Source organism: Diospyros lotus, chromosome 2, assembly GCF_014633365.1.
Source record: "Diospyros lotus cultivar Yz01 chromosome 2, ASM1463336v1, whole genome shotgun sequence".
NCBI classification, from domain to species: domain Eukaryota; kingdom Viridiplantae; phylum Streptophyta; class Magnoliopsida; order Ericales; family Ebenaceae; genus Diospyros; species Diospyros lotus.
In genome coordinates, this window is record NC_068339.1 from 33,602,808 (window position 1) to 33,614,890 (window position 12,083).

Consider the following 12,083-nt stretch of genomic DNA (forward strand, 5'->3'; position numbering starts at 1 on the left):
TAAATAGGTAGCCCCTAGTTCAATTATTGACGAACCATACACAATAATCTGTGAGGTGATATAGTCAGATTATTGTGGTTGTGTCTCGAGTGTGTGTTCCATAGCTTGATAACCAAAGCCCTGATGTATGGTGTGACTAGCTAGTTACCTGAAGTCATGAGGTCAATTGGTCCGGTTTGATTTATTTAGTGTTTGTTGTGGACATGGGTTGTTGATTTAAACCACGTTAATCTTCTATGTTGTTATTGTTTCTTGTTTTCTATGTCTACTTTGTGCGGGTATGATCCTAACAAGTGGTAGCAAAGCCTGGTTTGATCACAATTTACAGAAAAAAAAAATTACAAAAAAATAAAAGAGGGTTTGTGGTTGATTTGTGAGAGATTAGTTTTGGGGTTTTTTTTTTCTAGTCTAATCTGTTACTGTGAGATTTAGTCCAACAAAAGTTTATTGCCAGCACTGATGTGGAGATATGATGTTGTGGGACGTTCATGAGGATGATATGATGTTAATTTGAAGTTGTTACTGTGAGGATGATACCGCCAAATGGCAATTTTGAAACAATGATGCTAGAAAGCTTGCTGATAGATAGAAGCAATGCATTGTTGAAAAAGGGTCCATTGTTCTAGTCGTGGATTAAGTGAATAAGAGAAGTGTTTCCATTCCCGATTATTGCTATGAGCACACTTGCCACCATTGATTGAAGTCAACATGTTGTTACAATTTGGGTATGAATTTGCCATCCCTGTGTGAAGGAGTTTGTGGGTAAAGGGAGGGAGTTGTCGTGGTGTCAGTTTTTGAAGCTTTGCTCCCTTCACACTGTTGGTTGATGAAGGAGTGAAGTTGTTGCCACCTGCTGCCTTGAAGTAGAAGACAGTTTTGTTGTTGTTGCCATGTGGCTTGTGCTGCCGTGATTATTGTTGTTGAGAAGGCCGTAATTGAAGGGAGGATGCAAGTTCTGACTGAAGAAGATGCTTGTAGGAGAGTTTTAAAGATCAGATTCACTGGCTGGAGTTGATTATCAAGTGAGTCAGGTATGTGTGACCCCTCTTGTTTGGGCTTGCATAGTTTTGGCCCATGATTTATGTTTTGGGTGAGTTGTTGAGCATGTTTGATAATTTGAGTGAAGGAGGAATTGTTAGATAAGTCTTCATGTTTTGATTACACTGTGATTGGTTTTATCTCATCTGATAAGATTAGTTTGATGGAGAAAAAGTACCTTAGATAAGTATATGTTGAGACACCTAATCCCAATTGTTAGATAACTCTTCAAGTTCTGATTATATTGTGATTGGTTTATCTCATCTGACAAGGTTAGTTTGATGGAGAAGTCGTCTCTTAGATAAGTATATGTTTAGGAGACCTAATCCCAATAGGGTTGTGATTTTATTAGCCTATAAATTGGCAACTCTTAGTTTAGTTATTGAGGGACCACACCCATAAAATATTTGAGATGATTTAGCCAGATTATTGCGATTGTGTCTTGAATGTGTGTTCCACAGCTTGACAACCAGAGTGTCTGATGTGACCAGTTATCTGAAGCCTCAAGGTTAGCTAGTTTTGTTTGATTTACTTAGTGTTTGTTGTGGAAGTAAGTTGTTGAGTCGAACCACATTAATTTTCTGTCATTATTGTCATTGATTTCTATGTTTGGTTTGCGCTATCTAGTCTTAACAAAATAATCTAACTCAAGATGGAATTCCCCACAATATGAATCCTAAAATGTTCCCTTTTCAGATTATGAACCTGTAACAATAACTGGAGGAGCTACTGATGTCTATACCATGTCAGGATACCCATACTCACCTTGTGTCTCAAACGTCATATCTCTACTGATTTCTTACTGTCTTTGAATGCAGGAGACCACATCTTCAACCCACTCCGAGGGCTAGAAGGTCATCACTCAGCAACTTGGCTCGAGGGTTTTACAGACCAGGTGGAATTCCCAACTTCTAATATGAAACATCCTTTTACCCCCTCTTTCAATGTTTCTAATGCATTTTCCTAGTTGTCACCTGCTACCTTTTTTTTTTTTTTTTCCTCCAATGTTTCAGGTCACGAAAACTCTAGATTGGGAAGTAGTGAATTTTCCCATGACTTCAGTTCTAAACTACTACATCTGGCTTGGCATCCAAGAGGGAACGTGATTGCTTGTGGTGCTGGGAATAGCTTATTCCTGTACTACGCATAGTTTGAGACACTTTTTAAGTGCTTCTTAAGAATATGGCCTATCAAGTAATACTTGTTGGTGTCACGTTCTAGTAAGATATTTGTTCAGAGGACACAATCCAGAATTGCAATCCCGCTTTTCTTCTCCAGAGGATTGGCACAAAGGCTTTTATGTGCCTGCTTACCTAGAAGTTAGAAGAACCGAACCTCTCATCTCAACTAGATTTGGTTGGTTAGTTGGTTGGACTAGATAGGGTGAAATGATTATGTTTTAGGCATTGGCCAATCAACCAGAGAGTAAATTTGACTAGATCAGATACTAGGTAGGTAGGTAGGTTTGACTATTGATTAGCCAAAAGGTTTGCCAAGGGTTTTTGGTCCTAGGACCATGCTATTGGTACTCCATGAGCTACACAATGTATCATAAATGACAAAAATACCCTTCGCGTCTCACCGCCTTGAGTGAGGGGTAGTTTGGACACTTCAACTATATTATGTAGCCTATGGTGTAACTCATAGAATACCAATTTCGTTTTCCTTCTTATTTGGACAGTTTCAACTTCTCAATTTTTATTTTCATTAACTAATAATGTAAAATGGTCGGAAGCTCGTACCACTAGTCTACACTTGACGAAGAAGCATTTAAAAAGACGTGATAACAATTGCACAATACATAGCATCCAGTCCAAGTGAAGAGTATTCTGTTATCTAAGTTGAACTGTTTCTCTTCTTACCCCACCCCCTTGCTGTTATTGTTTACTTTGTCTTAGCAGCAGGGTATATTGTATGTGCAGGTTTACCTTAATGCTACAGCCACCATAATATCCCTCCGATTCCCATTTCCATTCTTTTATGCTTTTGTGGTGTTCTTGGAATTTGTTAAAAGGGGACTACGAAAGAGGCCACCATGATTTCGCTTTAGCCGATGCTTTGTGAACCTACTCGCTCGCTCTATGGTGTAAGCAATAGATGTAATAAATAAAGTGTTTGATAAATTCTAACAAAGGCTTCAAACTTAAAATATTTTAGTGCATTAGGTTAGGTGAGTTACGTATTTTATCAAATAATTATAGTTGAAATTCAATCAATTTGTTAACCAGCTTATATAATTAAACCATTCTCACCTCACCAAATTTTTTAAATAACATAGTATATAAGTTGGCACTTTTATCTCATTAAACTAAACGATGAAATACAATCGCATGATTATTTTTATTCACTATATGAAGATAGCATTAATATAAATATATTGGTCAAACAACTCTATGTTTCTTTTTTTATTTTTTATTTTTTTGGGGGGGGGGGTGGCCTATCCTGTAGTACCATCAATTTATTCAATTGGAATTTTATTATTGGGGCTACTAAACAATTTCAAAGTCTATTAAGTTATAGAGGAATCGGTAATCCCGTCTATTAAACATGAGGGGAGTTTACTAGAGCTGGCTAAAGCTTACTAAGCAATTCTACATATTTACATTCTGTTGTAATGTTGTTTCTAATTAGTAGTATCTCCACCAAAATTTGTAAATAATAGAGTAAATAAGTTGGTGATATTTTTAAGAAGTGGAACATAGAACATCAAGCATTAGACTCATGCAAGATAGGGGTTTAGTGCTTATTAATTAGATCTGAGTCTCTAAATTTAATTAATAGTATTCATTGGCTGTGGGTATTCATCTCATGAGCATAAAATTTCTCTTGGCCTTCTTGCTCCTTGGAGTTATCAACTCTTGATACCTTCATCTTCATTTTATATAAAGAAATATATTATATATTTTTTAAAACAAAAATGAAAGTAATAAGGAGACTTATGTCTCATTACAATCACGAATGGAATGAAAAATTAATTATTACAGACCATTTATCAAATACCTGTAACATTCATCCATACAATCATATTGTACAAATTCTATGATTACATCCATTCAATCTCATTGAATAATATGGCGCATTAAAATCTCCATGTTAATATAATATGCATCATTTTTGGACCACTTATATCTCATATCATGAGCTACCTCATATCATGAGCACTAATTGGTTATGCTTGAATGCAATCTCATTGTATTGAAACAACAACCGAAAAGGGTTCGAAACAATCTTCCAATGCCTTGAACGATTGATCGATTTTGGGTTTCAAATGGGCCAGTCAATCGTTTTGAAGAATAGCTTGACAACCTCCCACTGAACCAAAAACGGTCGATGGCAATAAAGCCACTAGTCGCCCAATTTATGAGTTGCTCTAACCGATCGACTGCTTTCTCAAAGCTATCAACCAATTCCCTGCTTCAATCGATCGATTCTACCTCCAGTTGATCGCTCTCAAGGTAAAACGTTGAGAACAGTCAACCGATGGTTGAAAACAATTGATAATTTTTGCATAAACCTACAAAACAAAAAGCTATTCTTTGCCAGAAACACACACATTACAAAAAAAACATACATAGGTCGTAAATACCAAGCCGAGGCTCTAATACTAGTGATGGATTACGCCAACTCTTGGTGTTTCATGCAAGGGTTTTTACCATTTTCAAAACATTTTCGAAAGCATACCAATAAATGTAGTAGAAACAAACACAAGAACACATTGCAAGACCCAGTATCAACAACCAAATGCTATACGAAATGAAACCATCCATAGGGCTTTTAGATGTATACCTTACTAGAGAGTTTCGTTACTGATGAAGTGGTTGAAAGTCCACCCCGAGGTAGTAATCGGTCCTCACCAAACAACTCTCGAATAGTCCAACTATTCCAATCAAGTTTCGGATGACCAATTCGACCCCCGAAAATATGAAGGGTCTGGTCAGTCCACGCTCCGAGTAGGGAATGAATCCAATAACTTAGCTTATGTGTTAGCCAAGCTAAGTTCAGGAGATGAAAACTACTGGGTTCAAAACAAAAAGATCCCAAGTCCAATAGATTCTCTATTGGATTGACTTTGCTATACTATCAACAATGGAATCTGGAACAAATGGGAGCTAGGGAAGAGAAGGTTTCTACAGGCTCTGGAATGAAGAAGAAATGCTCTTGGTTGAGAGAGGAGAATGCAACAATTGCAATAGCCAAAACAACAAAAGCTCTTATGTTCTTCTTCTTCCATACCTTTTATATCAAACCCCAAAAACCCTAAACGCCCCAAATCCAACAAAATCGACTATGAGAGAAAGAGGGGACAAGGGAGAGGCATGCTAGATGCATGTCGTCCTTCCCATTGTTCTCCTGTCACTTTCCCTAGCCATGTGTCCCAAACCATTATAGAAGACGATAAGAAATCGTGCTAAATCGTGATATTACTGCCAAAAAATGGTCGACCGATTTCGAGGAACTAGTCAACTAGTTTTCATCGATCAACAAGATCTGGTCGACTAGTTCAGCCTTGATCTAGTCGACCACCTCTAAGGTTAATCAACCGATTATGTTCCGTTGTTCCAATTTTCTATAAATTGCATCTAGATCTGCCATTAAGACTTAATAGCCCTTTCATTTTCTCACAATGAAACCAAAGCTCCCGTTAACTTTTAACGGTATGCCTGTCATCTCTTGACAATTGCTTTAATTAATTTGAACTCAATCCATTAACTCTTTAACGGTGTCATCATTAACTCTTAATGACAAATCACTAATTAATTATAGCGTTTCATCACTTAATCAACCACTACACTTAGATATGCGTGTGACCTTCTAGATTCACCACTAAGTAGCACTGAGGACACGTCAAACACTTTGACGTTGACCAAATACTTTAATCTACAAAGAGAATCTCTCCATCTCCTCGATGTACCTCAAAAGACCCTACGTGACAATTATGTGACAATTATCATTCTGTCAGGGCAATCCTACCGGTAATGAAATCATACTTCAAAGAAAACCTATTTGGGCTTTCAATTCCCATGTACTGTGATCCTTCCATCAACTAACATCTCGATCGAGTGAGTGCCATGAACTAATCAAACTTATTAACTCAATAGCTATGCCAAGATCTAGCGTGGTGTGATCCAAATGACACATCGAAACTCCTTTCGATATTGGAAACACCTTTCCAATCAAGTATACCATAGCTAGAGGTTTATACAATCATAACCACCACTGATCGCATAGGATGTTCACCTCACGTCGAAGGTCAATGGATCTCATTATCACCTGCCTCTATATATTACTACTCAAAGACCACACAATGCATCTCCCACCCAGTAACCGAGAGGTTCTTAGCAAAGGTAAATCTCAGACACCAACATACAAGACAACTGTGTTGCATTCGGTCTAAGGATCAGTAACACAATCGAAACCAATGACAGATTATAGATCCTCTCAGTCATGTGATCTATCACTTGCGTCACATTCAGTAAATGTTCAACTAACATCTACCCATATGTCTACTACATCCATCTCATGGATTATAACATGCAACTCACCATCATTTATCATTAGTATCTCATATTAATCAAAGGTAGTAACCCATGTGTTAGTCTGTAATTGATTAATCATAGCTCTATTCTTAGAAATATAAGCACTAGGAATCACTTTAAGAAATCTTTAATTCAAAGTCTTTGTCACATATTCTTAACAATTAGTCATCCACATACAAGATTAGGAAAGCTTGCGTGCTCCTACTGACTTTTTTGTATATACAAGGTTCATCTGGATTTCTAATAAAACCAAACTCTTTAATTTCATTATCAAAACGAATGTTCTAAGATCTCGAGGCTTGCTTAAGACAATAAATTTATCTCTTAAGCTTGCACACTTGATTGGCATTGGAAGACTCAAAACCACAAGGTTGTTCCATGAATAAATCTTCCTTAAGATAACTATTTAGGAACACCGTTTTGACATCCATATCTCATAATCATAATGTACGGCAATGGCCAGTTTCATTCTGATAGATTTAAGCATAACGACTAGCGAAAATGTCTCTTCATGGTCAATACCATGCTTCTGATGATAAGCTTTCGCCACTAGCCGTGCTTTGAAGGTCTGCACCTTCCCATCAGGACCCATTTACACCCTATAGGAACTATTACTTCAAGTGGATCCATTGGAGTCCAAACTTGGTTGGAATACATGGATTTCATTTCTAACTGCACAGCCTCTTACCATTTCTTAGAGTTGATTTGACATTGCCTCTTCATAGTTAGTAGGATCAACATCTTGATTACTATCTCCATACATGATCACTTCCTGTATCTCTTTCATTACAAAATCATACCGTTTTGGAGGACGAGATACTCTACTAGATCTGTGCGCCTTTTGTCGAATAACACTACTGAGACCTACTAGCTTAGGATTGGTTTTCTGACTAAGCACAATTTGAGGCTCAAAAGACGCCTCTTCTAACTCTACTTTCTTTCTAATGTCTCCGTCTTGAAGAAACTCTTTCCCCAGAAATATGGCATCCCTACTAATCAAGACTCTTTGATTATTGGGAAAGTAGAAATAGTATCCCTTATAATGAAGAAGATACCCTACAAACCTGCTTTTTTCAAACCTGGACTCTAGTTTATTTGTCTTACGATTTTTAATAAAAGTGAGATAACCCTAGACCTTAACATGCTTAAGACTAAGTGGCCTCCCATACCATTTCTCATATAACCCCCATAATGATAATGGTAGATTGACAAATGCAATCATTGAACGTACCATGTCCAACAGGATACAGTTTCTTCTCTCAAAAACACCATTTAACTATGGAGTAGCAGAAGGAGATAACTTGGATATTATGCTATTGGTCTTGAGGTAGTCATTAAACTCTGTACTCAAGTATTCCCCACCTCGATTCGATCAAAGTATCTTAATACTCTTTCCGATTTGATTCTCTACTTCAGCCTTAAACTCTTTGAACTTTTCAAAGGTTTCAGACTTGTACTTCATCAAGTACTCATAACCAAACCATGACAAATCATCAATAAAGGTCATGAAGTAGTTATAACCATCTATTACCATAACAGAGAATGACCCACATACATCTGTGTGGATTAATCACTAGCTCTCCCACTTTGTTTAACAAATGGTAACTTAGCCATTTTACTGAGAGGGCAGGATTCACAAGTTAGTCTCAGTTCAGAACCTACTAGATTAATTAATCATCTTTTCGCCAATTCGTTAATCCTCCTCTCATTTATATAAGCTAGTCTAAGATGCCATCATTTCTTAAGGTCAACACTGTCACTGCAAAAAACTTCCCACTACTAGTGGATGCAACACTTACATCCCTCTGTCTGACACTTTCGTACAACTCTAATATGTAAAGACCATAATGCCCTTGCCAACAACCTCATTACGATAATGAATATGGCATATATTGCTAGAAAAAGAACGTTCATAACCATCCCTTACAAGCCTTGGAATGGACACTACATTTCGAAATGCATTAGGTAGATATAAATAGTCTTTTAAAGTCATTACATTGCCAGAATGGAGAGTTACAAAAGTTATCCCTATAGCTAATGGCTTTACAACAAGCTTCATTTCCCACTCATAAGACAACTTCCCACTTCTCAAGCAACATACTCCCCTCGAGATCCTACATAAAAACACATATATGAGAAGTTACACCTGAATATGACGGAATTCACATATGGTGGAGTAAATAAAATTAAATTTTTTTACGTGTATCAAATATACACAGCGAAAGCATAAATACACACATCATACATAGCTTGGATATTTAAGTAACACGTATGTTCATCACATGGATAATAATAAATCAATACCTGGTGTCCAATGTCAAGTAGGATACAAAAACTGTTTTTGTATCAAGACTGAATCCACCTCACGTTATGGTGGTTCTAGTCCATCCACACCTAGTGTTCAATCTGACACTCATGTTCAGTTAATTTACTGGAGTAGTAAGAGAAATTGATAGAAGCAAAAACAAAGAATAGCAAAGTGAAGCAAACAGTAACTTTTATCCTTCCAATTCACTCTTACACATCTAAATTCACTGCCCTCGACTAAATCACCCCACCTCCTTAATTGGTTGACATGTGGAACATACCAAGTGAAACTGAGGTAGCACTGGGAGTTGACTCCCGTCCACTGTCGAGACACAATGTAGTCAACTCTCAATGCTTCAACAAGTCAACCTTTGATCCCAGACATGAAGTATATCAACTCTCAATGCTTCAGCAAGTCAACTTTTGACCCGTTGTTATCATTAACACTTAATGACATAACTGAGACACATTGTGTAATGCCCCGTTTTTCAAATATACACGATTCTAAATACTTCATAATATCACACACGAGCATTATGGAAATCCTTACCAACGAAAGCAAATGATCAAACCTGAAAACTAACTAAAAGCTAAATAATAAGGATTTTCACTATGTAGTCTTCGTACAAATAAAATTGTATCATACATCCCCAAGAATCTAACAAATAATCCCTTATCATTGCAACTTTCTTATCCATAGTACATAATAATTACAACACATAACCCTCAACTGCATAAAGATAAACCCAAGCCTTTCGTAACCCCTGTTTATACAATTGTGACACACAAGTCCCAAATTAAACCCATAGAGTAGCCTCTTTACACAGCGTCTAATTTAGAAATAGATAGAAAAACCCAAAGGTTACAATAACTCCTTTTTATACAAAGATCTGTAGTACATGTTTAACAGAAAATTAAACTAAACTTTGGCCACCTCCTAGCCTTTTCTCTTGCTTGTCTCCAAGGTACCTAACGCGTTTGAATATGCTGATATGAGATATGAAACATCTTAGTGAGTGATTCATGAAAAGAAATAAGTGTGTGCGAATGCAATATGCAGACATGTCAAGAAATCTTCCCTTGGTAGCTATGCTATGATGTTGTCATGTTCGAACTCCTCGACCCCCTTACATAGGCACGAGATAGCCCTCTTATATAGGCCTACGTGGTTAGCCCCTTTACACAGGCCCACGTGATAGATCACACATGACAACCCACCAACTAACCACAAATATCGAGATGCATGACAGATAGAGATACAATGCAATTTCAAAGAAACACATGTTATGCAAGCCACATATCACATGCAAATTGAATAATAGATGTCTAGGATGTCACCAGACATGCAAGAACCACTCACCTTAACTATTTACCTTTAGAAGTTACTGCTCACAGCAAGCGGGCCTAGGTTTTTGCAAAAAACACTAGTTTCTGTAATTCAAATATCATATATTTTTACATAATCTTGTTTTACTTGGTCTAACTTATTTTTCTAGGAAATTGCAGGGGAAAACGAGCTAGGACATGCCTTCATACGCCCTGGGAAGGGTGTCCACAGGCTGCCACTCGCAGCTTGTTTTGGCGCGTGCATTGCACACGTCGCCTTCTTCTTTAGTGATAACGAGCGACTCTTTTGGTTTTCGTTTATATCTCCCTCATTTTAGCTCCAATTTGTCCCCTATTTTTTCCTACGGCTACCTTTCTTCCCCCTTTACAGGAATATAAGCTTAAACCGAACTTACCTCGCTATTTTTTTTGGTAGTTTTGCCTCAATCTTCTTTGAAGCTCCAAATTTTTCTAGCGAGGCCCGTTCTCCCTCGTTTCTCCACCGATTTCACTCTTTCTTTTTGCAAAACCTTCCCTTCTTTCTCAAGAATACAATCCTCACCTCAAACCCTCTCAATTTAGCCTAGTTTTGGCCCAAATCCCAATAGCATGCTTTGGGTTAAGCTTGAGGTTTATTTTTAGACTTTCCTGGTCAATCACGTGTCGCCACCTCGGGGTCATTTATGAGGCGTCATCATGAATTCCAAGTGGCTAATAGTTTCTTGCCACATGCCCCGCCACCTATGTGCCTTGGTTTGTGTGCCTCATCATTACTTCCAACAGCCCATTATGCCGGTTCGTTTCTTTAATAACCCAGTTACGGGTTTCCAAAAATTATACCTAGTCTATAGCTTTGTACTATTACACATTGGCTTGAGTCTTTGTACTATCGCACTTTGACTCGAACCTTTCAAAGATAGCACTCTTGCCTCGGTTTTTTCGAAAACTGTAGTTTTACCCTAATTCAAAAATTACACTTTTACCTCAACACTTTCATAATCATTTGGGAAATATCATATTTCCTTAAATATATGATTTTATAAAATTCTCAAGTATTACACATTGGGTGCTTAGTGTTGATATCTGACGCAACACTATATGTATTGAGCCAATTTGTTCATATTAATTAAGTTTTGATGATTAACAAAAATAAAATTTTCAATATACAAATTATAGTATTTTTGGTGATTAACAAAAAGAGTATTTTTTTTGAAAATATTAATTTTAGTATCGACCTATTTTTGATTAATTTATAAAATATTTTTCATAGCATATGTATTACTAAAACTATTATTTTCTATTAAAAATATTTTTTATATATTTTTTAGGTTAATTTATAAAATATTTTTCATAGTATATGTATTACCAAAAATATTATTTTCTATTAAAAATATTTTTTAGATTAATTTATTAAATATTTTTCATAGCATATGTGTTATCAAAAATATTATTTTCTATTAAAATATTTTTTAAATATATTTTAGATTAATTTATAAAATATTTTTATAACAAATGTATCACAAAAAATTTAACAATTGTGCGCGCATGCCACTAGATTCGAACCCTTGACCTCCAACCAACCCAAGCCTTCTATTGTCAATTGATTTACAAATTTTCTTAGTTATATAAGTGCACATATTAAATTTAAGTTAAGCTTTCTTACCTATAACAGTCAGATTTTTAACAATTGAAAAAGTGTCCAAAATGTCTATATCCAAACTCATTTTTGAGACATCCAAATGCTTCCATTGCAAATCCAAAGCACCCCAAAGATCCCAAACGCTTTCAAGCTATCATCCAAGCAATCTGAGCCTCACAAAGTATTATTGCACACCAATTGAAGAGCCACAAGGCAAGAGAAAAAAAATATTTTCG

The 12,083-nt window shown here is 36.4% G+C and overlaps 1 protein-coding gene across 2 annotated transcripts in view; it reads left to right on the forward strand.

The window, feature by feature from the left end:
- Positions 1–2,708, forward strand: part of LOC127794939 (serine/threonine protein phosphatase 2A 55 kDa regulatory subunit B beta isoform-like) — a 111,734-nt gene extending 109,026 nt beyond the window's left edge. For both annotated transcript variants that reach the window (XM_052326269.1, XM_052326267.1), the window contains 2 exons: positions 1,857–1,933; positions 2,052–2,708. In XM_052326269.1, the coding sequence (XP_052182229.1) occupies positions 1,857–1,933; positions 2,052–2,188 (214 nt within the window). In that variant the 3' untranslated portion in view covers positions 2,189–2,708. The remainder of the gene's footprint in view (positions 1–1,856; positions 1,934–2,051) is intronic.
- The last annotated feature ends 9,375 nt before the right edge of the window (positions 2,709–12,083 follow it).